This window comes from Parasteatoda tepidariorum, chromosome 9 (genome assembly GCF_043381705.1).
Source record: "Parasteatoda tepidariorum isolate YZ-2023 chromosome 9, CAS_Ptep_4.0, whole genome shotgun sequence".
NCBI lineage: Eukaryota > Metazoa > Arthropoda > Arachnida > Araneae > Theridiidae > Parasteatoda > Parasteatoda tepidariorum.
Genome location: NC_092212.1, coordinates 7809631 through 7837559, shown reverse-complemented (window position 1 = coordinate 7837559; position 27929 = coordinate 7809631). Strand labels below are relative to the sequence as shown.

At 31.4% G+C, this 27929-nt stretch overlaps 1 protein-coding gene and 1 long non-coding RNA gene across 3 annotated transcripts in view; both read right to left on the bottom strand.

Annotated features, from left to right (window-relative positions):
* The window catches only part of LOC139426394 (uncharacterized), a 34432-nt gene extending 24369 nt beyond the window's left edge, over positions 1-10063 (bottom strand). Inside the window, exon 1 of the long non-coding RNA XR_011637664.1 lies at positions 9055-10063. This is a non-coding gene — a long non-coding RNA (uncharacterized lncRNA). The remainder of the gene's footprint in view (positions 1-9054) is intronic.
* Positions 10064-15528: 5465 nt separating this feature from the next.
* Positions 15529-27929, bottom strand: part of LOC107436723 (cytochrome P450 3A9-like) — a 59456-nt gene continuing 47055 nt past the window's right edge. For both annotated transcript variants that reach the window (XM_016048520.4, XM_016048519.4), the window contains exons 10-14: positions 21968-22128; positions 21245-21333; positions 18234-18377; positions 16784-16946; positions 15529-16703 (exon numbers count right to left, since the gene is read on the bottom strand). In XM_016048520.4, the coding sequence (XP_015904006.2) occupies positions 16626-16703; positions 16784-16946; positions 18234-18377; positions 21245-21333; positions 21968-22128 (635 nt within the window). In that variant the 3' untranslated portion in view covers positions 15529-16625. The remainder of the gene's footprint in view (positions 16704-16783; positions 16947-18233; positions 18378-21244; positions 21334-21967; positions 22129-27929) is intronic.

Below are 27929 nucleotides of genomic sequence, written 5' to 3'. Positions count from 1 at the left end.
GATAAAGCAAATGCAGCAATAATAGCCATACAACCATTAATATATAATCAGAATATGTCACTTAAACTAAAGAAGCTACTATATACAGCAATGATCCGCCCAATACTTACCTATGCCTCACCTGCCTGGACAACGATACCTCAACATCTACTGAAGAAATTAAACCAATGCCAAAACAAGATCCTTAGAAAAATAACCTGTGCAAGATGGTTCATCCGGAATACCAATATACATGCAGACCTCAAAATACCAACTCTATCACAGCATATATACAAGCGAAACGCAGATTTTTTCGATAAAGCCATAGAATGTAAAACAGAAAATTTTAATGAAATCTTTAAATTTGAAAATTACACCAAAGATAAAAACTACAGACCAATAGCTGCACATTTCACTTCCGACGCCTCATATCATAACTATCAAAACAAATAATTTTATCAACCTTTCTGAAAATAACGATTCCTCATGCTGATACAATTCTGAACAACTCTGAAATCAAGCAAACATAGTTTAGAGCAAGCTGCTCATTTTATTTTTTGATTCCTTTTTAGTTACTCAAGCAAAGTGCTTGAAACATTCAGAAAAGCAACTACACTGCCTGCTTACCTCAATGTTCAAACAAAACAGTGTTAAAATTCCAGATTAATGGGATAGGGGTCGCTTCGTGGCCCAGGTGCCCAATAAAATCAAAACACTAGGACTTTAACGAAATACGGAACACTTGTAATATAGTGTAAATTATCACACATTTTTCTGTTCTGTATATTAGTCATTCGACCGTTGAATTTGGCAATTTAATCTCAGCTAGAGCCGTCAGTCAGGTACCTCGATCAAAACGCTAACATTAAAGCATTAAAAAAGGGAAACGAAATTTCTTCTTGTACCACAACAAAATATTATTCATAATGAATATAAATTTTAATCTTTTGTGATATAACGCATTGCAGTGACGTGTGACTTAAATTAAATAATACATCAGCTAGTGAAAATTCAGCTGGTAGATGTAATGAGTACATAATGAGAATTTATTCTTAGTCAGCGGTGCATATAATACAAAAGCTACCTGCTCTGAAATCGTATTATTGTTTAGGTTTCTTCGAAATTATGAGACACTTTTTTTGCATGAACTCGTCTTTAATACAAATATAGCATTATTTTGATTTGTGTGACTAGTATATCATGGATTGACCACAGTCAGAATCTTAGCATACTCCGGAAAATTTTTACTAATATTATTATTCTCCCTCATATATATTGATAATGGTTAAATGATATAGTTGATTGATGCATACTAACAAAAATATTGATAACGAAATGGTTACCATTCTTTTATATGTATGCTTTTTGTTGAAATTTACTTTAGATTATAGAAATGTATATTTGTATATATTTCATTCCTCTAAATGAAATTACTCCTCTGTGAACCTGAGAAGCCCATTATGGGGTAGGAGTGGCAGAGAGGTAATGTAATCTATTCACATCATCTATACTTCACTCCGCTGTAAATATGTATATACTAGTTTTTCGATTTTGTATTTACTCACTCCTTTGAAAATTTTGTATATATTTATTTTTTCGACTATCCAAATAGCTTATTTTTTCTGTTATTCAGACTTCTTGTAAACGCACTTGCATCTTATCAACTATTATTCAAATCTTTTTTTTGTTTGTTTATATATCACACTACTGTTTTGTATACTAATCATTCGACCGCATGTGCCCATTGAATTTAGCAGTTTAATCTCAGATGAATAGGCTTGTGACGCAAGGCAGGTACCTCGATCAATACGCTTACATTAAAGCAGTGTTTCCTAAACTTATGAGTTTTGTGTACCCATTCTAAATTTTTGGTTATGCTGTATGCCTCTAATAAAAAAATGAATGAACTTTTTACTATAAAAAAATTTCACAAAAGTTAAAAGTCATTACTCGCTGTTGACACCACTACTTATTAACTCTGTTGACGCTTCAAAAAATAGCCAATAGAAAAATACNGTGCCTCTAATAAAAAAAATGAATGAATTTTTTACTATAAAAAAATTGCACAAACGTTAAAAATCACAACTCGCTGCTGACACCACTACTTATTAACTCTGTTGACGCTGCAAAAAATAGCCAATAGAAAAATACGTAATCGTAAATTTTCATGTCTAGCTTAGTTTTTAAGTAAAAGATTTTGAAATTTTCGTTTGTTTGCTACATATTTCGTTGAAGAACGCGTATCCCCGCAAAATTGTTCCCGTATCCCTCGGGGTACGCATACCTTACTTTCAGAAAACACTGTATTAAAGCATTAGAAAAGGGAAACGAAATTTCCGTATCTACCACACCAAAATATTAATTGTATTGAAAAATTATTTTAACCCTTTCGCGCCGACTGTCGCAAATACTTGCCAGCATAAAACCGTATCACTCAGGGTAAAAAGATAAAGCTGGTAATCAAAGTAATTCTTTAGATTATTTGTGGATGGAGTTATAATTGTTTGATTTATTTAATTCACCATTACTTTGGTCAAAATAAAACTATTTAGTTATACTTTGAATTAACATTGATTATATATATGATTAAACTAACAATAATTAAAGTAAAAGCAAAGTAAGTCTGTCAAATTAACAACGACTACATTTAAGTTACTGTTTTTTATTTAATTACAACTTGATTCTGCTTTTGTACGAATGCTTTTTCTGCATCACCCGCCCCCAAGGGGTTAACGAAATACGGAACGCTTCTAAAATAGTGTAAATTAGCACACATTTTACTGTTCTGTATATTAGTCATTCACCCGTTGAATTTGGCAATTTAATCTCAGATGAACAGGCTAGTGCCGCAAGTCAGGTACCAAGATCACATTGAAACTTTAAAAGAGGGAAACAAAATTTATTTATCTACCACAACAAAATATTAATCATAATTAATATGTATTTTAATTTTATATATGGAAAGCTATAATATGTAAACCTATTGCCCTAAAATTAAATAATACATCCTCCAGTAAAATTTTCAGTTGGTAGATGTAATGAGTGAGTACACAGTACAGTACATTATGAGAATTTATTCTCAGTCAGAGCAGTGTTTCCAGATTGGACTACAAGTAGCGGATTGGGCTACTTTTAAAAGTCCCCGCTACTGAAAATCGAATTTGGGCTACCCGCTACTTTTTGGGCTACTTATTATTTTTCAAATGCTACAAATCTTAAAAATGCGCTACTTTTTTCCTCACAGAAATATATATAAATTTTTTTAAATTTTCCCCTTCCCATTATAAAATGATTCTGAAAGTTTGCAGTTTCTTTACCCTTTTCAAAGAGGACATTTTTGTTGTTGTTAAAAACGCTTTAACTTTAGATTTGGATTCTTGATTTGTCCATATCTATGTTTCAAATCGTAGACTTGTGAAATCGCAAAGATTTATATGGAAAAATATACGGAGAATATGATGGGGGAAAAAAATCTTCAACCACTATTAATCGGTTATCTTCTGGAAAAACAAATCACGTGACTCGCTTCGCTTTGAAACTCAGAAAAATTAAATCTAGAGTCATTAAACATGTATATACTTACAAATATATAAATAACGAAATGGTTACCATTCTCTTATTTGCAAGCTTTTTGTTGAAATTTACTTTTGATAAGAGAAAAGTATATACATATNTCTTTCACCGTAACATATATATATATATATTTCATTCCTCTAGATGAAATTACTCCTCTATGCTTCCGCGAAGTCCATTATGGGGGTAGGTATGGCAGAGAGGTAATGTAATCTATCCCAACTAATACTCTCTTCTCCGATGAAGATCTACGTCATCTATTTTTCGCTCCGCTGTAAATATGTGTATACTAGTTTTTCGATTTTGTTTTTACTCACTCAGTTGAAAATTTTGTACATATTTATTTTTTCAACTATGTAAATAGCTTATTTTTTCAGTTATTCAGATGTCTTGTAATCACACTTGCATCTTATCAACTATTATTCAAATCTTTTTTCTTTTTTTTTTTGTTTATTACACATTTTACTGTTTTGCATACTAATCATTCGACCACATTCGCCCGTTGAATTTAGCAGTTCAATCTCAGATGAATAGGCTAGTGCCGCAAGGCAGGTACCTCGATCAATACGCTTACATTAAAGCAGTGTTTCCCAAACTTATGACTTTTGTGTACCCATTCTAAATTTTTCGAAACGCTGTATACCACTAAAAAAAATGAATACATTTTTTACTATAAAAAATTTCGCAAAGTCATTACTCGCTGTTGACGCCACTAATTATTAACTCTGTTGACGCTGCCAAAAATAGCCAATTGAAAAATACGTAATCGTAAATTTTCATGGCTAGCTTAGTTTTTAAATAAAGGCTTTTGAAATTTTCGTTTGTTGCAGGATATTTCGGATAAGAACGCGTACCCCCGCTGAACTGTTCCCGTACCCCAGGGGGTACGCGTACCTTACTTGGGGAAACACTGCATTAAAGCATAAGAAAAGGGAATCGAAATTTCCTTATCTTCCACATCAAAATATTAATTGCATTGAAAATATATTTTTATTATCTGAGCTTTAACGAAATATAAAACCACTACTTACAGCCCTCCCCGACGAACAGTATGGATTCCGACAAAAATTAGATACCCCCAAACAGTTACTCCGAATAATAGACTATACTGGCAGAGCAATAATAAATAAAGAAACAATAGCCTTCCTGATGATCGACATATCCAAAGCATTAGATAAAGTATGGCACAATATATAAACTCAAACAGCTAAATTTTCCACCCGGCATAATCAATCTCCTATCCTGCTATCTTTCTAATAGAACATTTCAAGTCAACATCAAAAACAAAAAATCTACAAAGAGAAACATCACAGCCGGATTACGCAGTGGCGTAGCGAGCTTAACTCGCGGCACAATATCTTTTTAGCGCCCCCCCCCCCAATTCGAAAACCGTATAATATTATATATAGTAAAATATACTCACAAATTAATAAATAAATAAAATCATAGGCTCAAGCTAGGCTTTAAATTTGAGACAATACATTTCAAAAACTAGATTTTGAAATGTATATGATCATCTAAAATTAGTTCAAAAGATACCTATTATTTATTTTACATATTTCTGAAGAAATATTTTAAAAACATGCAGTTTTAAAACAGTCTAAAAGTAAATATTTATTATCTCTAAGGAGATACATATATTTAACAATAATATGATTATAAAACATTAATAAAATTAATTACTATGTATAAATTTTCCTTTCTTTTGATAAAGTAAATTTATCAATAATATCATCAAAGTTGATCATTTCAAATTTTTCTCTTTCCACACTTAAAAATGCTAAGTCACTTACGCGATCTTGTCCCATCGTTGATCGTAGATATATCAAAATTTATTTTAATTTGCTGAGTGAACGTTCGCAGCTAGCAATTGATAATGAGATAGTCAGAAGTATATGAAGTGCCACTCTCAGGTTTGGAAAAACATCTCCTCCATACGAGATTATAAAAGTAAGAAACTCTAATGAAGTTTTAGGTTCAATTTCTTTTCTACTGCGGAGTAACATTTTGCAGTCACATATTTCGATAAAGAGTTCTATTCCATTGAAATTTGTATTATAAAATTCACCCAAATTTTTAAAAAATTTTCAAGGTCGTTATCAACATTATCCTTGTTTAATAAATTTTCAACGTCTAGTAGAAATCTAAATTTTAAATTGAGGTCACTTAATAGTGTTAATATTTCTTGTTGGAGACGATCAAGAACGCTTTTCATAACGCGAGAAATTTCACTTTCTGCGGAAAGACCAACATTTATAGCCAATTCTCCAGGCATTTTGCGGCGTCTTCTTACACGTATTGTTGTATCGATATCCCATTTTTCACAAAGAGATTTCGCTTTTTCTATTGCCTCTTCACAGAGCTTGTCTCGAATTTCGGCTAGTTCAGTTGCTAATGATTCAAGATCATGGAACGCTTCTTTAAAATTCATTGTAGGATCTTGTAATCTGAGCTGCACGCGATCAATCCTCCTTAAGATTTCATACCAGAAATGAACTAAAGGTATGAAACTAAAAGTTAGTATATTTTGCAACAGAATTGTAGCTTCCCTTCTGGTGTCATTTGTAGGGTCCTTTGCTAATTTTTCGAATAGTTCTACTATATTCTCTAGCCCATTGACGATAACGCTAACCACTTGTATTCTGACACTCCATCGTGTTTGAGATTCATGTTTGACAGTTTTTGTTAAAGCATTGATTGATAATTCCCATATTAACGTTGAACGTGAGAAAAAGAGATATATGTTTTCAATTATTCCAAAACATGTCACAACGATTGGATCTTGTTTAGCTGCAGTAACTCCTACTAAATTCAATGAATGGTTATCTGAATTTACAAATAATGCTTTATGATTTTTTTCCATTATTCTTTGCTGAACGCCAGATGTGTGACCTTCCATCACGGCAGCATTTTCGTAACATTGAAATTTCATCTTAATGAAATTTCATCTGAATTTAATTTCTCTAAAATTTCACTTTCGATCGAGGCTGTACCTTTAGCATGTATTTCAATAAAACTAAAAAATAAAAAAATTTCTTTGAACTTTTTTATTGATAAAATCAACATCTAGATACCTAACAACTTGGGACATTTGTTCTCGATGAGAGATATCAGGAGTTGAATCAAACAAAAGTCCATAATATTTATTTCTTTTGATATAGTTTATTAGTTGATTTCGAACTGCAGATGCCAGAAGATGAATTCATTTTGAATCTGTGGTGACAAATATGAGACAGTTTTTGAAGTTTCTGTGGCATGTTTAAGATAATTTGCTAGTGGCGGATCAAACTGAGCTACAAGTCTAAGTTTAAGATAATGGGTTTCCTACATTTTTACCATCTTGAAGTGCTAGTTTTTCAACATGGACAACATTTTTCAACGTAGAAAAAATTTCAAATTGCAAAACCCCTTAACCCCTTTTATTAGACCTGAAAATAAGTACTCGCTATGTAGCAAGTTAACAAAAAAAGTGAAGAAGAGTAGGGGAGAGTGGGGTCAATTGTAACAGGGTACGATTGTAACAGAGCAAAAATTTCGAGTGTCGGGTTCTAGATTTGGTTCCTAGGTGGCGCACAAGGTGTATTTAATAAATCTACATGTACACCCCTGATGGCAACCATTTTTATGTACTTTTGAAAGAGTTACATCACAAAAGATATTTTCACGCCACGCAAGTACTTTTTTTGGTATTAGAATATTATATTGTAACAAAGTAATTTTGTTTAAACAAATAAAAATTAGTAACCGAATATGTAAGTGGACACTTTAATTAACATTTCAAAAAAAAAAAGATTAGTTTTGCTAATTAACTAGCATTGTTTTTAACAAATGAAGCTGAAATGGCGTCTTGGGGACAATTGTAACAATAAGTAAAGGGACGATTGTAACAGCTGAAAATAAATAATCTTATGTTTACAAACCATTACTTAACTCTTTAAGAACCACCAATAGTTTCCTATATCATTTATATTATGTTGCATGTGCATTATTTTATTTGTCACCTTTCACAGCATAAATTAAAATTTTTAACCCCTTAAAGTTAAAAGTTTAACCCTTTAGGTCTCTGCTCATTATTATTTTTACTCCTAAAATATCACTACTATTTTGATCAATAAAAAAATATATCACAACTATGATAATATGTATAATTAACTATGTTTTAGTTGAATTTATGAACTGTTACAATTGACCCCGTAAGTGGGGACAATTGTAACAAGTGCACGACTGTCAAAAATTGTTAATAACTAATATAATAATATTTAAAATCAGGTATTTATTTTTTTTCTAGTAGAGGATAGTCTACTTTACTCGTCTGTCAATTAATACTAATAATATATTGGATTTTTTGTTAGTTAAAAATAGTTAAGCAAAAAATGTTACAATTGACCCCACTCTCCCCTACTAAATAAACAATTGCTTTTTTTAAAAACCATTTATTGTAAAAGTACGTCAATGTAAAAAGATGCAATGAGAATTCAAAATCATCAATTTATGGTTGAAAAAAACCATGTAGAAGGAGAATTCTTTAACAATTCACATATTTCAAAGTTGTATATGGAATATATATATATTAAATATATTTTAGATTGGAATGAAATATATATTAAATATATTTTAGATTGGAATAAAATATATATTAAATATATTTTACCCCTTCCCCCAAATATATTTGCATAAACGTCCTTTAAAAGTCCGTATGCATATCTAAATTTTGTTACATATTTATTTTTTTATTGTATAATTAAATTTTTACAGTCTCAGATTATTTCTAATGGAAATTTATTTAAAATATTTATTGAACAATAATTATTTATTTGACTAATTATTATAATAATAATTATTTCATAAATTAAAAAAGAGCATAACAGAAAGGGACGAACTCGAAAGGTATAATATTGGGCAAACATTTACATATTTCTTTTTAAAAAAAATTTGCAAGTTTAAAATCTATTTGGTGATTGTAGTTGGCGCTACAGATCACGATACTGAAATATCCCTAAGAAATTTAAATAAAAATGTTTGATTCTTTGCTTTACAATATTTTAGACATGAAATTTTAATAAAGTAACAATATTTTTTGTATTTTGTATTAAACTTTAAACATTCTAGAATGTAATGGTTTTAACTGAGCTAAAAGTAGCAGATTATTAATTTTCTAATTGGTTTAACTTGGCTAATTTGCTTACAGACAATTTATCTTTTTCATTGTTGCAGAAAAACTTCGTCACAAACCGAATTACTAAGTGAAAGTTGTTTTACAAGCATATTCTGAACAAATTACAGTACTTATTATTTATAGTTAGACAATAAGTTTTAACACAGAAGTCAACTGCTACGTGCGAACAACGCCAAAAATTAACACAATTCATAATATTTACTGATTTTATTAGATACATGATTTTTAACTAAGGCAAAAACATTACTCATAATACTTCTTTAACGTTTCATGTAACTATCATTTAAATTTAATAAGTTAACTAATAATTGCTAAATTATAAATACCTTAAGTAGTTGAAAAGAAAGCTGTAAAGTGTCACGGAAAAAAGTATCCGGAAAGTAACAACTAAAGTATCATTTATTTTTTAATATAGACACTTCTCAGCTACACAACAAATACGGCGTTTGTGTCCTTTCCTAGAAACGACAAAACGCTGTATTTGTTTTGTGTCTGGGAAATATCTATATTAAAAAAAAGACGATCCTTTAGTTGTTATTTTCCGCATAATTTTTTCCGTGACTGTACATTAGAGTGCTATTGTTATCGTTTTAAAATAACAAGCGTAAGCTACATTGCGTTTACAGAAATAAAAATAAAGAGTGTTCTGAAAGAAAGAATGTTTGTACTTTGTACACTGCAAATATTTATTATAACATATTATTTTATCAGGCAAATCAAGAAAGGAGATAATTTATGTAACCACACAGCGTAGATGCCATAAAGAAGTGCTGACAGACGAAGGTCGAGTCAGCCGTGGCAGTAGAAAAGACGTGCCATTTCTATTATGAATATATTATTACAGTTTGATTTAGACTATTAGTGTTCCTTTTTATTTACGAATTAACACTTATTATATTGCACTGGCACTAAATTTAAAATATATTTTCCAGAAATCAATTATAATAATAATAAAAATTATCCAGCAATTTTTTGTTTTGCGGACCATTTGGCGCCCCTTTGTGAGTAGCGCCCGGGGCATGCCACCCTACCTTGCTCCCCCCTCGCTACGCCACTGGGAGTACCTCAGGGCAGCATTCTGAGACCGATTTTATACATATTATACAGCTATGATTTTCCTATAAACAAAGCCGATTATAACAGCATAACAGCCTATTACGCAGATGACAACGGCATTATTAGATCTATTAAATCCAGAAACCCAAATCATGGTCTTCAAAAACTACAGGACCATATATACGAAATAGAATACTGGTGCTTAAAATGAAAAACTGCTGTAAACACTGGAAAATCACAAATATTAATTATACAAAAAGGAAGAATTAAAATACTTCCACAACTTCAACCAAAAATGTTCAATCTACCAATACCAATAGTTAAAAAAGCAAATTATCATTGGCCCTATAATCAATAGTGAACTCACCTGGAATGATCATATCAAAAGCACAATAGATAAAGAAAATGCAGCAATAATGCTACTGTATACAGCAATGATCCGCCCAATACTTACCTATGCCTCACCTGCCTGGACAACGATACCTCAACATCTACTGAAGAAATTAAACCAATGCCAAATCAAGATCCATAGAAAAATAATCTGTGAAAGATGGCTCATCCGGAATACCAATATAGATGCAGACCTCAAAATACCAACTCTATCACAGCATATATACAAGCTAAACGCAGATTTTTTCGATAAAGCCATAGAATGTAAAACAGCAAATTTTAATGAAATCTTTAAATTTGAAAATTATATCAAAGATAAAAACTACAGACCAATAGCTGCACATTTCACTTCCGACGCCTCATATCATAACTATCAAAACAAATAATTTTATCAACCTTTCTGAAAATAACGATTCCTCATGCTGATACAATTCTGAACAACTCTGAAATCAAGCAAACATAGTTTAGAGCAAGCTGCTCATTTTATTTTTTGATTCCTTTTTAGTTACTCAAGCAAAGTGTTTGAAACATTCAGAAAAGCAACTACACTGCCTGCTTACCTCAATGTTCAAACAAAACAGTGTTAAAATTCCAGATTAATGGAATAGGGGTCGCTTCGTGGCCCAGGTGCCCAATAAAATCAAAACACTAGGACTTTAACGAAATACGGAACACTTGTAATATAGTGTAAATTATCACACATTTTTCTGTTCTGTATATTAGTCATTCGACCGTTGAATTTGGAAATTTAATCTCAGATGAATAAGCTAGAGCCGTCAGTCAGGTATCTCGATCAAAACGCTAACATTAAAGCATTAAAAAAGGGAAACAAAATTTCTTCATCTACCACAACAAAATATTATTCATAATGAATATACATTTTAATCTTTTGTGATATTACGCATCATAATAACGTGTGACTTAAATTAAATAATACATCAGCCAGTGAAATCTTCAGCTGGTAGATGTAATGAGTACATTATGAGAATTTATTCTTAGTCAGCGGTGCATATAATCCAAATGCTACGTGCTCTGAAATCGTATAATTGTTTAGGTTTCTTCGAAATTATGAGACACTTTTTTTGCATGAACTCGTCTTTAATACAAATATAGCATTATTTTAATTTGTGTGAGTAGTATATCATGGATTGACCACAATCAGAATCTTAGCATACTCCGGAAAATTTTTACTAATATTATTATTCTCCCTCAAATATATTGATAATGGTTAAATGATATAATGGTTAAATGATAAATGAGTTGATTGATACATACTAACAAAAATATTGATAACGAAATGGTTACCATTCTTTTAGATGTATACTTTTTGTTGAAATTTACTTTAGATTATAGAAAAGTATATATGTATATATTTCATTCCTCTAAATGAAATTACTCCTCTGAGAACCTGAGAAGCCCATTATGGGGGTAGGAGTTGCAGAGAGGTAATGTAATCTATCCACATCATCTATACTTCACTCCGCTGTAAATATGTATATACTAGTTTTTCGATTTTGTTTTTACGCACTCCGTTGAAAATTTTTTATACGTTTATTTTTTCGACTATGTAAATAGCTTATTTTTTCTGTTATTCAGACTTCTTTTAATCGCACTTGCATCTTATCAACTATTATTCAAATCTTTTTTTCTTTTTTGTTTTGTTTATATATCACACATTTTACTGTTTTGTATATTAATCATTCGACCGCATGTGCTTGTTGAATTTAGCAGTTTAATCTCAGATGAATAGGCTTGTGACGCAAGGCAGGTACCTCGATCAATACGCTTACATTAAAGCAGTGTTTCCTAAACTTATGACTTTTGTGTTCCCATTCTAAATTTTTGGTTATGCTGTATTCCTCTAATAAAAAAAATGAATGAATTTTTTACTATAAAAAAATTGCACAAAAGTTAAAAATCACAACTCGCTGCTGACACCACTACTTATTAACTCTGTTGACGCTGCAAAAAATAGCCAATAGAAAAATACGTTATCGTAAATTTTCATGTCTAGCTTAGTTTTTAAATAAAAGATTTTGAAATTTTCGTTTGCTTGCTTCATATTTCGTTGAAGAACGCGTATCCCCGTAAAATTGTTCCCGTATCGCTCGGGGTACGCATATCTTACTTTCGGAAAACACTGTATTAAAGCATTAGAAAAGGGAAACGAAATTTCCGTATCTACCACATCAAAATATTAATTGTATTGAAAATTTATTTTAACCCTTTCAAGCCGACTGTCGCAAATACGTGCCAGCATAAAACCGTATCAATCAGGGTAAAAAGATAAAACTGGTAATCAAAGTATTTCTTTAGCAGTTTATTTGTGGGAGGAGTTATAATTGTTTGATTTATTTAATTCACCACTACTTTGTTCAAAATAAAACTATTTAGTTATACTTTGAATTAACATTGATTATATATATGATTAAACTAACAATAATTAAAGTAAAAGCAAAGTAAGTCTATCAAATTAGCAACGACTATATTTAAGTTACCGTTTTTTATTTAATAACAACTTGATTCTGGTTTTGTACGAATGCTATTCTGAATCATCCGTCCCCAAAAGGTTAACAAAGTACGGATCACTTGTAATATAGTGTAAATTAGCACACATTTTTCTGTTCTGTATATTCGTCATTCGCCCGTTGAATTTGGCAATTTAATCTCAGATACCTTGATCAATACTCCTACATTAAAGCGTTAAAAAAGAGAAACGAAATTTATTTATCTACCGCAATAAAATATAAATCATAATTAATATAGATTTTAATCTTTCGATATGGATTAATCTTGATGGATTAGGGCTTCAAATCCTAAAGTAAAACAATAAATCCAATCCGCCAATTAAAACTTCAGCTGGTAGATGTAATGAGTGAGTACAGTACATAATGAGAATTTATTCTTTGTAAGAGGTGAAATTCAACGAACTTGACTCGTCTGCGTATAATCCAAATGCTACCTGCTCTGAAATCGTATCAGGCCTTAAATCTTTAATTTTGAGTTATATATGTTGCAAATCATGTATCAAGAATTTCTAGAATAAAGGTAATTTTGAAATGTACTTTTGCAGTGTTTTTTTAAATGCTTAACGCACTTGGCAAACTCTTAGGGCAAATAATTTTATGTTTCTGACTACTTCTTAATCTTATATTACTGTCACTTCAACTATTATAATAGTCCAAGACTTCCAAATAGGCTGTTTTGCTACCACTAAAAAAATCTCCCAATGAAAGTGCTGTTGTTAACAGCTCTGTCCTCGGCCTAACTTATGATCTATTAGTTATATACGACTCAAAAGAATACAAAATACGTTTCCAAAAAATTGAAATATTTATTTCCATATAAAGAATTTCTGCAATAAAGTTAATCCTTTATATATACCTTTGCGATGTTGCTTTTAAAAATTTTTTTACAAGGCCTGGCTTCTTATGTGTGCCACTATCACATCAAATACTATGTAAACATAATATGTTCGAATACTAATACACGGTATTCTTTACACTGTTTTTTGAGATTCCTATAAATTGACGCATTTTCTAAACTGCTCATATTATTAATAATCAAATAAACTAAAAAAAATTTTTTTTGAAAGTTATTGCATAATTTTGAAAAAAAACATTGATTGATTGAGTGAAGAAAATGATTTTTTCTTTCTTGAGCAGTCAACTCAGTGAAAGTTTTTAAGCAATTAAAAAGAAAAAGCAATGATAAAATTAAACACAGTTCCTTTTTCGTGATTTACATCAGCTAAAACCATGCTATCACACTAGTTATTTCTACAGTGGATTTGTAATCATAAACAATGCCTAGGTTGCCATATTTCCTAATTTGCAAAAAAATTCAGCTTTTGAACAGCTGGCACAATTATTGAATTTGTGATTATCAATGTTCAACTCCTTGTAATTTTGAACCCAATCCAGAACAAAAGAGAATTTTTGGATCAAGTTTAACCCTTTCGGGCCGACTGTCACAAATATGTGACAGCATAAAACCGTATCAATCAGGTTAAAAATATAAAACTGGTAATCAAAGTATTTCTTTAGCAGTTTATTTGTGGGCGGAGTANCTGAAAGGGGTTTTTCATTTAGGTAGATGTTCACAATTGCGTTTAACGCTTCTTGTTTAAGACCAGTACGTAATAAGTTTATTTATGTTTTTTTTTTTGTAAGTTTATTGCTGAAAAGCCTCTTTTAACCGCTGCATTACTCCCAGACAGAGAAAACATCAATTTCAGCATGTTGCTGTATTTCTAGATTAAAGAGTCATTTTAGAAGTGAGGCGCTAGACTCTTGTAAGATAACAAAAATGGAAAATGTATCACGAACCTTAACGGGAAAATGGCCGTCCGCGCGGACGTCGGGTTCGAGAAATTTGTTGTCCACAGGGAGTTTTTGACCGCCGAGGACGGGCGTACTGGCTGCTTTTCGAGCCCTGGTAATACATTCACCTGTGAAAACTTCAGCTGGCAGACGCATACCTGCCAACTCTTCCGGATTTTCCGGAAGATTTTATTTTTATATTTCAAGTGGTAGAAAGTATATACTATTTTTTCTTTTATTAACTTAATTTTCAGATGATTTTGATCACCACTATTCTTACAAAAATTAAGCACATATATTAATATGCGTTACTATCATAGTTGTTAACTTAAGCTTTCTCAAATACAGCATATTAGTTTGCTTAAAATTGAAGTTTTAATTCCATTTTAATACCACTGGGAAAAATGATAATGGAAGGGATTAAAAGTTGGCAGGTATGCAGATGTAATGAGTACAATGAGAATTTATTCTAAGTCAGCGGTAAAATTTAACGCCTAGAAGTTTACTCTTCGGAATACTTATGATCCAAATGCTACCTGCTCTGAAATAGTAATATTGTTTAGGTTTCTTTAAAATTGTATGTGGACACTTTTTTGAGAGAACGCGTTTTTAGTACAAATAAAGCATTATTTTGATTTGTGAGTGTAAAATCAACGCCTCCTATAACTAAAAGCCTCCACACGGTTTTTCATAGGAAGTCCGATCAGACCACTGTGTGAGAAGGATATCCACTTACTGAACGAGTCATTAATACAGAATATAGTTGAAATGAGAAAGTGGTAATAAATATATGACTAAAAATTTATTTCATTTATGAATATTACTGGTTTGCCTTATTCACTTGTCAACCACTGCAGGTTCAATTCTCAAATATATAAGATACATTTCTCTCAATTACTTTTATAAAAGGTTTTGGGTTCATGCCCACTACTGGTTCACTTTTTAAACAGTCTGCGCGGACTACTTATAAAAGACCGTGTGGAGGCTTCTTGATGTAGGAGGTGATGGTAAAATGCTATGGATTAACCACAATTTGAATGCCTTAAATCTTTTATTTTGAGTAACATATGTTGCAAATCATGTATCGAGAATTTCTAGAATAAAGGTAATTTTTAAATGTACATATGAAGTGCTTTTTTTAATACAAAATGTTTAACGCACTTGGCAAACTCTTCAGGCAATTTTTTTTTACGTTTCTGACTATTTCTTAATCTTATAATACTGTCACTTCAAATATTATAATAGTCTTAGACTTCCAAATTGGCATTATCGCTACCACTAAATAAATCTCCAAATGAAAGTGCTGTTGTTAGCAGCTCTGTCCTCGGCACTAATTTAAGATCTATTTGTTAGCATAAAAATTCAAAAGAATACGAAATACGTTTCCAAAAAAATGAAATATTTATCTCCATATAAAAAATTTCTACAATAAAAGTAATCCTTGATATCTACCTTTGCAGTGTTGCTTTTAAAACAAGAAATTTGCAAGGCCTGGCTTCTTATGTTTGTCATTATCACGTCGAATACTATGGCATGGTATTTGACATATCTGCTATCTCTTCCGGATTTTCCGGAAGTTTTTATTTTCATATTTAAAGTGGTAGTAAATATATACTATATTTTTCTTTTATAAACTTAATTTTTAAATGATTTTGATCACCACTTTTCTTACAAAAATTAAACTCATATTTTAATATGCGTTACTATCATGGCTGTCAACCTAAGTTTTTTCAAATACAACGTGTTTGTTTGCTAAAAATTGAAATTTTAATTCCATTTTAATACCACTGGGAAAAATGATAATGGAAGTAATTAAAAGTTGGCAGGTATGCTATGTAAACATAAAATTTTTCACTTTACAAATTTTTAGCTGTTACCACTGTAAAAAGTTTCCAAATGAAAGAGCTAATGTAAGCTGCTACGTTCTTGGAGATTTTGGGATCTATTTACTGGGAGTTGAAGCAAAATAAGCTTAAAGCAAATCCCTAAATTAATTATTAAGTAAAGAACTTCTACAATAAAAGGAACCTTTGAAATAAGTTTCCTTTGAAAACATTTCATTGTATAACTTAAAAAAACATCGCGTCACGTAACTTCTGATACATTTTTAGAAATTTTGCATTGGTGAATTAATGTCTTTTTTCTAAACCTAGAGGTAACTCCTTGACACTAAGAAAAGGCGTGAATTTCCTGTACTCCAATGGTACCTGCAAAAAAATAAATCACTGATTTTAATAATTTTCTTATGATGTATAAAAATCAATTAGTAAAATTAAAGGTTACTTACTTTTGTTGTTGAATGAGTTTTGATTCTGTAATGATGTAATATGTTTGCCATGCATAATTTGATCTCCATCAGAGCGAATCTCATTCCCAAACAGTTTCTTGGTCCTTCGCCAAATGGTAAATAAGCGTACTGAGGATGCCTTTGCGGAGATGAATCCATGAATCTAAAAACAAATAAAATGGAATTCGATAATCATGTTCTAAAAGGATGCAAGTGACATTATAGAAGCTTACACTTATAAATAAGATATCAGCTATAGTGTTTACCTTTTATAAAGTAGTTTATTATGCTGATTTCAAATCTGAAAACCTCTTCGATCTCGTACGACAGGTTTTGAAGATATCAGGGGGACTTTGGAAATTTACGTTATATTCCGCAAGCTTCCATCTGAGCGAGCTTTTTTTGAAATCTTACTAACCGTTCAGTAGTGTTAACTTGGTTTTACAAAGCTACTCTGACCCATTTCTGTTACAACTTTTTTAAAAAATTTTTAAACCTTCTTTCAAATTAACATAATGGCCGTGTTACAATAAGGTCAAGAAAAACGCCAACACAAAATAAAAATGAAGGATTCGTTATTACAAAATGTTAAAATGAATCGTATGATGTTACAACAATCAGTTGATTTAATTTTTTCAAAAAAATATATGCTTTAGTTTAAAATTTTGGTCCTCGAATTATAATAGGTCCTTAAAAAACTAAATATTTTTGGTTATTTGAAATTAGAAAATATACTTTCTTTAATTATACAATTTAGTTAGAAGAAGTTTAACTTCCATAGTATCCACGTTCGATTGTAAATGTTTGTTTTGTATGTGTGGTCGAAGTTAAGATAATATTCCACAACGACAGAGTAATTAAATTAATTAATTTATTTTTAAAAATCTCTTTTTCATTCACGTAAGTTTGATACTTTTTCCCGGACGCAACCGTATTTTACTGGAATTGAAGCATGCGCACTTCAGGTGCAATTATTTCAAATCATACGTACAGGGGGCATATGGAATGAAACATAAGAGTGTGATATCTACTCCCTTTTGACAAAAATCAATTTTCATGGTGCAGCGTTAAATTTCCATGAAATTTACTTAAAATACACATTTTTGCCACAGATACAAGGAGCTTGCGAAATTTTTTCCAGAATGAATAATTTTCACCAGAACCACCTAATAAAGCTCCAAAGGAGCGAAAAGAAAAGCAAGGAAAAAGAGCACTGGAAAAAAGCATAGGTAAACAGCACAACTTTTGAATACCTACATGAATTTGCCTGTCCAATAAGAAAGAATACCCTGACTAACGTCATAGTTGCAAGACTAAAATTTGCAACCTAAATAATTTACTGTTTCACAAACGGTAACAACAGTTCCGATTATTAACATTTTCATAGCATAGCATACCATTCTTTATGCATAGCATTCGCCCCCAAGAAAATTATTATCCATGTTTTTACCTTTCGGGTTTAAATATTTCAGGATCTGGAAAATATTCAGCGTCATAATGCATTGCGTAAAGTGGAATAAGTATATTCATTCCCTTTGTCACCACTATCCCAGTGTCTCCTAATTTGTAATCTGCAGTTGCTACTCTACCTGACCTAAATAAGGAAAGAAAGAAAAAAAAGAAATTGTCTAAATGGAATGCTTTAAAATAAATTTTTCACGTTTCAACATTTCTAGATAACGTAGAACAACATTTGCAAAGAGACAAAACTTTCAGTTTTATCAGAAGTTAACAAAATGTATAAACTATATATATTTACTTTATTTTAAAAATATCATAGATACCAGATGAATAGACGAATTGATAAATAACGTAGTTAAAATGTGACATAATTTATAATGAATTTTAGATGGTGTGATTGCTATTTCCCTATAGTGCTTTCGCTAGGGGATATTTAGTGTGTTATTTCATGTTTATGGTTTTCTCCTTCTCTGTTGATCCTTTTAGTTCGCTCATGAAAGGTAATTGCTTGTTTTATTTCATCTTAAAATATTTATATATACATATTATATCTTTCAGGTGTCACCATAAACTTAGGTATTTCTCTGTCTATGGTCAACGCTACAGTTATTATTTATTTTGTTAGGTTGTCTTAAGTTATAATTTAAATAATGTTGAACAGTTAGTGTGACGTTAATTATTTAATTAGAAAAATATATATTGTGTATTTTTAGAAATATAAACTTCGTCACGAAGCAAGTATATAGATTTATTTTTGATCTTTTCTAAAATGGTTGTAGAAATTATAAACATAAACGGTGATAGGGTGACGCATATTGTTGGTGACGGAGCTCGCCTTTTGCGAGTAATCGTATGCATCTATTAATACAGTCAAACCCCGCTATAGTGAACACGGCTTATAATGAACTCCCGGATATAGTGAACGAAATGCTCGACACCTATACCTTGTTATACACCTTGCTATACACGTATAATGTTATTTTTAGTGGATATAGTGAACCAAAAAAGTGAGGAAGTTGGATATAATGAACTTTTTTCTGTCTTCGACTGATTCTCCCCCATTTTCTTTGTAATAATTTTGAAATTTCTACTTCAAAATAAATACATATACCGATTTTTAAAACCATCTATAGAAACTACTTTTATGTGCTCGAATGGCAGGTTAGACAGGTTTAAAAAGCGGAATAACAGAAATTCAGGAAAAATTATCTGAGAGTCGGGAAGTGTTTCCATATCTGATGTTGAGGATTGCTCATCAGCTAAAGATTACTAATTTTTATTTGTACGCAAGACGAAGAGTGATGAAAAATAACACATTTTTTGCTACTACATAATAATTTTTCAGTCATTTATATGAATATAATGTAATAAAATGGAGGAGTTTGGGAACCATTAGTGAAATTCCCTGCGTAACGGATATAGTGAACTCCCGGTTATAGTGAACCGAAATTTCGGTCTCTTGAAAGTTCTCTATAGCGGGGTTTGACTGTACTATACTTTACCGCAATATTGATAATATTGCAGACATGACTTAAAAATTGTTCAAGCTGAAATCAAAGTACTTTCGCGAGGGAAAAGTGACGGGCAACAGCTAAACGGAGAAAATATTTGGCTAATGCATTGTTTAAAACTAATTTACGCACTAGAATTAGAAAACGGGTTGAAGAATTAAAATATTCAAATAACCTTTGTTGTATTGTACGTTAGGCTTGGTTGCCATTAAAGTTTATATATTGTACAAGATTGTTAAGAAAGTCGACCAAGCTGGTAGCCAAAGGTGATTGCTAATATATTAAGGTATAGCTTAAGGTTTTATATAAACCTTAATAAATACCTAACATGGTTTAATATATACCGTTGGTAATATATTAAGGTTAATTATATTAAGGTAATATATTAAGGTTAATTATATTAAGGTAATATATTAAGGTTTAATATATTAAAGCAATGTATTAAACCTTAATATAATAAGGTTTCAAGGCCAATTTTTAAGGCTTTGTGTAGGAAAATCGTAAAAGACCTGCGTGCGATACAATGCTCAGCTGAGTCAAGTGAAGTCGTAACACAGTAATGCAGAGCTGCCAACTTTCTACACTTTTTTTTAAAAATGTATTCTAGAGGTAACTGTGTATATATGATTGTTTGCATTATTTTTTATTTATTTAAATATATCTTCCACACCACTACATATAAAATGATTTAAAAGTACTTATTCAAAGCCATTACTTCCAGCTTTTCTGTGGTGAGGCTTTTAAAATGTTGGTAAAATTACCAGAAACTCTGAAATCTTTGATTTTTAAATGTCTACCACTCTATAAAATATTTTGCAAAAAGCGTAGTAGTTGGCAGATCTGATATAATATTATTTAACCTCTTCGAGACGGGCGAGTCATATACACATTCCATACCTGCCAACTCTTTCGGATTTTCCCGAAGATTTTATTTTTATATTTAAAGTGGTAGTAAATGTATACTTTTTTCTTTTATAAACTTAATTTTTAAATGATTTTGATCACCACTATTCTTACAGAAATTAAGCACATATATTTATATGCGTTACTATCATGGTTGTCAACTTAAGGTTTCTCAAATACAACGTATTTGTTTGCTTAAAATTGAAATTTTAATTACATTTTAATACCACTGGGAAAAATGATAATGGAAAGGATTAAAAGTTGGCAGGAATGGCATTCTCAGGGAATCAGGGTTAGGAAAGATAAAACTGGTAGCCAAACTATTTTTATAGCAGTTTATTTGTAGGCGGGATAATAATAGTTTGCTTTATTTGATTCACCACATCAAAGTCGAAGTAAAAATTGTATAGTTGCATTTTTAACACTCAAATATTGCATGTTTTAAATTTAAAGTGAAAGTAAAGGTAAGTCTGTCAAATTAGGTATGCCAAAACCTGAGCTACCGTTTTCTATTTTTTGCTATCCTGATTCCGTACGAATGCATTTATGAGTCACCCGCCCCGAAAAGGTTAATGAAACTACTTACATTAAAGCAGGAGGATACATTCTCAAAGTTTCTGACACAACGGCATCCATAATCTTCATTTCTCGAATAGCATCATTTCCCAATTTTCCCTAAAATGTAGATTAACAGCACACTCATATTTAAGTCTTGTGAACAAGAAATGGCACAATGGAGATTAACAATTCTTAAATAATCTATAACTAATTGAATTAGGGGTCAGTTTTTACTCTTAAAAGTATTGAAATTTTGATGTTTTGTTGATGTTGATTTATTAACTAAATTCAAAACCAGCTCAACTGAAATGTTTGCAAATCTGTACGCAATTTTCATATAAAGTATAAAAAAGAGTGTTGAATTTTATAAATAAGTAAACAATATTGCAAAAATAAGTTTTTAATCCGTGGAAAATGTTTTAAATCATGCAAGAATAATGTACAAATATTTTTCAAGCCACTACATAATAAGGATTTTATATTGAATTCTTACAGTGAACTTTTAAAATCGTTACAAAGCTATGCAGCATTATACTAACGTTAATTTTAAGTTGTTTTCCCATCATAATTTTTTTTTATGGATAGCGACGCATTTACACTTCTTTGGAAGGTTTAAACTTCTTTAATGACAGTAAAAGTTGGTAATGACGATTTTCCTAATTTTATAACTTATTGCATGAAAGGCAATCATATGGTATAGATTTTTTATTTTCGTTCAGTTTATCGATATTTACTCATACTATATACTCACGTGCTTTTCATATGCCTTATCTATTTCAACAATTAATTTGTCTTGCCATTGTTGGTTCAATGCCAGGACATAAGCCACGTAAGCTAGTGTTGATGCCGTAGTTTCATGACCAACAATGTAAAATAAGACACACTGTGCTACAAGCTCATCTTCCGAAAGCCCTGGAAAAAAAAACCTTTAATATTTTTTTTTAATGCACGCAATAAGATATTGTTACGTTGTTAAGCAATTATATGAGTGTCAAAATTTGTACTTGCATTCTCAATCATATGATTAAGAATTATCAGTTTTTTCTTTCAATAAGGCAAGATCCCGGTCAAGTTTTACAATTAATGATGTCACTATTTTCTGACTCTTTCTTAACTACTGTCCTTTTTTTTTCTACTGCGCAAGTTAGGGGGCGTTGTTTTTATGTTTATTTCAATTTAGTTGTGTCAAGCAGTCAGTTGTGTTATCTAGTTACTTGATTTTTGTTTAACACGTTCACGCCGGGGTGACCCACCGGTGGATCATGCTAGATTGTCTCATTGGGCGGAGCACCGGAGTAAAAACTATGGGCAAAGCAACTATGTGAATTTATTGCTTCTCTGATCACCATCAGCTCGGCCTCAAAAGCTGAGCAATAATCGGATGCTCTGGAGGAGGTCTTGGCAATGGTGACGCCATTATACTTTATGATTACTCCGAAACCTGTCCTGAAGTGTTGAGGTTTGACCTCCATCCTGGAGCCATCCGTATATATTTCTAAACCATTATTATTGTATAATGTTGTATATATATATATATATCATGATTAAATCAGGATTGAATCATCAGATTAGAGTGATCACAATTTATTTGTACTAGTTGGAATTAATATCTTGGTGCAACGAACGAGATCCTATCCTGTTTTCTTTTCTTTAATATGAAGGGCATGAAAGTTTAGTAATCACTATATGATATTAATGATAACTATATTTAACCGATAATAACCCCAAGAGATGTATGATTCATTGCACGATATTCCTTACGCTGTTTTCCTGGATTCCAATAAACTGACACTTTTTCTAAACGCCTAGCCATTATTAATAACCAAATAAAAGAAAATTTTGAAAATATTTATTGATTGAGTAAAGAATTTTTTTCCCCCTTGAGTTGTCAACGCAGTGAAAATTTTTAAGTAATTAAAAAGAGAAAGAGATGAAAAAAATTAGACACTGTTACTTTCACATGATTTACATAAGCGAAAACCATGCAATCTTACTAATTATTTCTGCAGTGCATTTGTAGTTGCCTAGGTTGCCATGTTTCCTACTTTGCAAAAGAAATTCAGATTTTGTATGCAATACAGAAATTTTATTACATTTTATAAACGTTGTTGAACAGCAGACTCAATTATTGAGACTGCGACTATCAATGCTCAACTCCGTAGCGTTGTAATTTTGAACCCAATTCAGAAGACAAGGGAGCTCCTGGATCAAGTATTGGGAAAAAATCTGCTTTCGTGGAAGACTTTTGATCAAACTAACCCGCATTTGCGTTACACATGGAGAGGAAAACAACCCACGGATAGCCTAGTGGCAAAGGGACTTTAACCCATGATCCGTCTACCACTGAGGATATTTAACGTCAGCACTGTGGTAGTTGCGATCAGGGAGCGAATTTTGTATCGACTAGATGTTACTGGGATTCGGGTCACTTCATTGAAAAGTTAGAGCGCTATCCCCTGATCCACAATGGCTTGCAATACGGACATTGTCAATAACATTTAACCTCTTGGGGACGGGTGATTCATAAAAGCATTCGTACAAAATCAGAATCAGGATGCAAATAAATAAAAAACGGTAGCTTAAATGTAGGAGATGCTAATTTGACAGACTTACTTAAGTTTAATCATATACATATTCAATGTTAGTTCAAAGTATAACTAACTAATTTTATTTTGAACTAAAGTAATGGTGACTTAAATAAATCAAACAGTTTTAACCCCGCCCACAAATAAACTGCTAAAGAACTAATTTGGTTGCCAGTTTTATCTTTTTACCCTGATTGATACGGATTTATGCTGGCACGTATTTGTGACAGTCGGCGCGAAAGGGTTAAATAAGATAGATAATCATGCTATGGAGTTATCAATAGTTTTTAATATTAAGGATAATGTTCATTTGTTTATGCTTTTGCGCTGTGTCTGATTTATCACTGTAAAAAAATTGCAAAACACATAAAATTTTATTGTTTTACCTATAAGTGCTTAGTATGCTCTGGAAAATATTTGCTTTCACTAATATTATTATTTTCTCACAAATGTATTAATAATGGTTTGTTGATATAGTTGATTGATATATACACAAATATATTAATAACGAAATGGTTACCATTCTTCTATTTATATGCTTTTTGTTGAATTTTACTTTAGATTATAGAAAAGAAAAACGAATTTTGTTTATCTACCGCACCAAAATATTAATTATAATTAATATATTTTTAAATCCTTTGAATTAAGCTAATGAATGCTCACTTAAATTTTACTATATTTAAATAATACATCCGCCAGTGAAAACTTCAGCTGGTCGATGTAATGAGTACGTTATGAGATTTTATTCTTATTAAGCGGCAAAATTCAACGCATAGAATATGACCAACGCCGCCTATAACTGAAAGCCTCCACACTGTTTTTTATAGGTAGTCCGATCAGACAACTGTGAAGGATATTCACTTTTCGAACGAGTCACTTAATACAAAATCTAGTTAAAATAAGTAAGTGGTAGCAAATATATGACTAAAAATTTGTTTTATTTATGAANAATATTATTGGTTTGCTTTATTTACTTCTCAACCACTACAGATTCAATTCTCAAATATATATGATGAATTTCTCTCAATTACTTTAAAAAAAGGTTTTGGGTTCATGCGCACAACTGGTTCACTTTTTAAATAGTCTGCGCGTACTACTTATAAAAGACCGCGTGGAGGCTTTTTCATGTAGGAGGTGATGACTTGACTCGTCGGCATATAATCCAAATGCTAACTGCTCTGAAATCGTATAATTGTTTAGGTATCTTTACAATTGTATGTGGACACTCTTTAGTGAGAACAGAAGATGTTGAATCATTTTTGGAAATGCTGGCGAAAAGGTTACTTGTTAAATTTAAGATCAGCTAACACGAGTCAAAATGTAAAAGAGTTTAAACTCAATGACATAGTGTTAATTGACGAGGAACTTTATCCTAGAAATATTCATTTTTCATTTGGTAGAATAACTGAAGTTTTTCATGGAAGGGATGGCAAAGTCCATTCTTGTTCAATAAAAACTCGAACAGGAATTATTGGAAGGCCAATTCAGCTTTTATATAATATGGAAATTAATAACTAAAGAAAAATTGAGTGTGAAATTTTAACATATTTGTAATGCTGTCTAATGTTGTATTTTCTTATTAATGTTCATTTTTTCTTTAGTAGATTTCATTCCAGAGAAGCTGAAATGTCAAGTCTGGTAAACTGTTTACTATTTTGTAAATTTAAATTACTTAAATTTGGTGGGGAGTGTCGCCGAATACCACCAGATGGAGTCTTATAATGTAAAAAAAAAGAAGAAAATATTGTTCAAAGAATCCAAAGAAGGCGGATGAATGCTTAAATGTGTAATGTATCGAAATAAAATTTTTTGTTATTGTTTTTGAATCGATCGCTCAACTTTGAATTTCACATGCTATCCGCTGACCCACCATGGCTTGGAATACCGAAATTGTCGCTAACACTTACACAAGATAGAAAATAATGCTATGGAGTTTTCAATAGTTTTTAATATTAAGGATAATGCTTATTTTTTGATGCTTTTGCGCTGTCTCTGATTTATCACTGTAAAAAAATTGCAAAACACATAAAATTTTATTGTTTTACCTGTAAGTGCTTAGTATTCTCCGGAAAACTTTTGTTTTCACTAATATTATTATTCTCTCACAAATGTATTGATAATGGTTAAATGATATAGTTGATTTCCCTAAGCAGGGGAAAAATCTTCTAAATCCTGAAAGCTACAGACCTATTAGTTTGCTGACCGTATTTTCAAAAATTTTTGAGAAGATAATCCTCAACAGACTAAAGCCCCATCTCAGTTTTATCCCGGATGAACAATTCGGTTTTCGAGAACACTTATCCACCACTAAACAACTAGTGAGAATTATTGAGAATATTAACCAAGGATTCTTCAAAAAAGAAACAACAGCGCTCCTGATGTTGGATGTGGCCAAAGCTTTTGACCGAGTCTGGCATCAGGGCCTCGTATACAAGCTCATAAATTTCAATATCCCCAAAGATCTAATACTACTAATTAATAATTATCTGACAAACAGAACTTTTCATATTAAGATCAATACAGCATTTTCTTCCGCTAGAAACATTAAAGCAGGAGTTCCGCAAGGTTCAATTCTCGGCCCTGTGCTCTACCTAATTTATTCAGCAGACTTTCCAAATTTTAATAATATGAGAAACATCACCTCAGCCTTCTACGCAGATGATACAGCACTTATGAGCAGATCAATAAATCCCAAGAAGTCAGTTACTAATCTCAGTAATATCATACCTCATATCGAAGACTGGTGCACAAAATGGAAGGTAGCCATCAACACCACTAAATCTTCACTACTAATTATTAGGAAATCAAGTAAAAAGAAAGTCATTTATCCAAATATTACTCTTTTCAATGATGCAATACCACTAGTTCGAAAGGCCACCTACCTAGGCGTCACTCTTACTAGTACTTTAAACTGGAATACCCATATTGAAAATATTCTTAGCAAAGCGCAAGGAGCCTATAGATCTCTGAAACCAATATTAAACTATAATTCAAAACTATCACTCAAAACAAAACGAACCCTATACCTCCAATGTATTCGACCGATCATCAGCTACGCAGCCCCTGCATGGAGCACAACCACTGTTAGTCAAAAAAAGAAACTGGAGATCACTCAAAATAAATTCCTCAGATATATCACAGGAGCCCCCAGATCCATGAGAATGAAAGATCTAAGACGAGAGTTAAAAATCAACAAAATAGATGAGCACATAGCTGAACTATGTGCAAGTTTCTTCAGAGATGCACTCTCTTGTCATACGTGCAATTACTTTAAAAATTTTGATTTTGAGCTCATCAAAGACAACATAAAATATAGCCCGGCAACCGCCTTTTTCCTATCCGACGGAGTTTTGTCCCGTAAATTTTGTAAATAGCTGTAAATACTTGTAAATAATTTTGCGCATTTATTATGTATTTCCCCTTTTCCCTGGGGCTATGTGGCTACTGTGCACCTGTGAAGCTCGGGATAATACCTCGAAGGGAGGCGAGGCAGTCTGCCACAAAACCTCTTCTCTCTCTCTCAAACTTGTTTGTTCAATCTCCCTACTTCATTTTAATTTTCTCTCAGTAAAAGATACTGAACCCCAACTATTGACCTCTCAGTTGCGCTTCGGCGATTTATTATTTATTTCCACTCAGATGAATTAGTTGGAGCCCCTAGCGGGGCTGATGCTAAGATAACCAACACATATGAGTATGAGTATGAGATATAGTTGATTGATATATACACAAATATATTGATAACGAAATGTTTATCATTCTTTTATTTATATCCTTTTTGTTCGAATTTACTTTTGATTATAGAAAAGGAAAACGAAATTTGTTTATCTACCGCAACAAAATATTAATTATAATTAATATAGATTTTAATAATCTACACTTTAGTGATTTATTAAGGGAGATAATATTCCTTTAAATTATACATCCGCCAGTGAAAACTTCAGCTGGTAGATGTAATGAGTACATTATGAGAGTTTATTCTTAATCAGCCTATATTCTGAAATCGTATTATCGTTCAGATTTCTTTACAATTGTATGTGTACACTTTTTAGTGATACGCGATTTTAGTGCAAATAAAGCACTAATTTGATTTGTGCGTGTGGAACATCATAGATAAACCACAGTTTG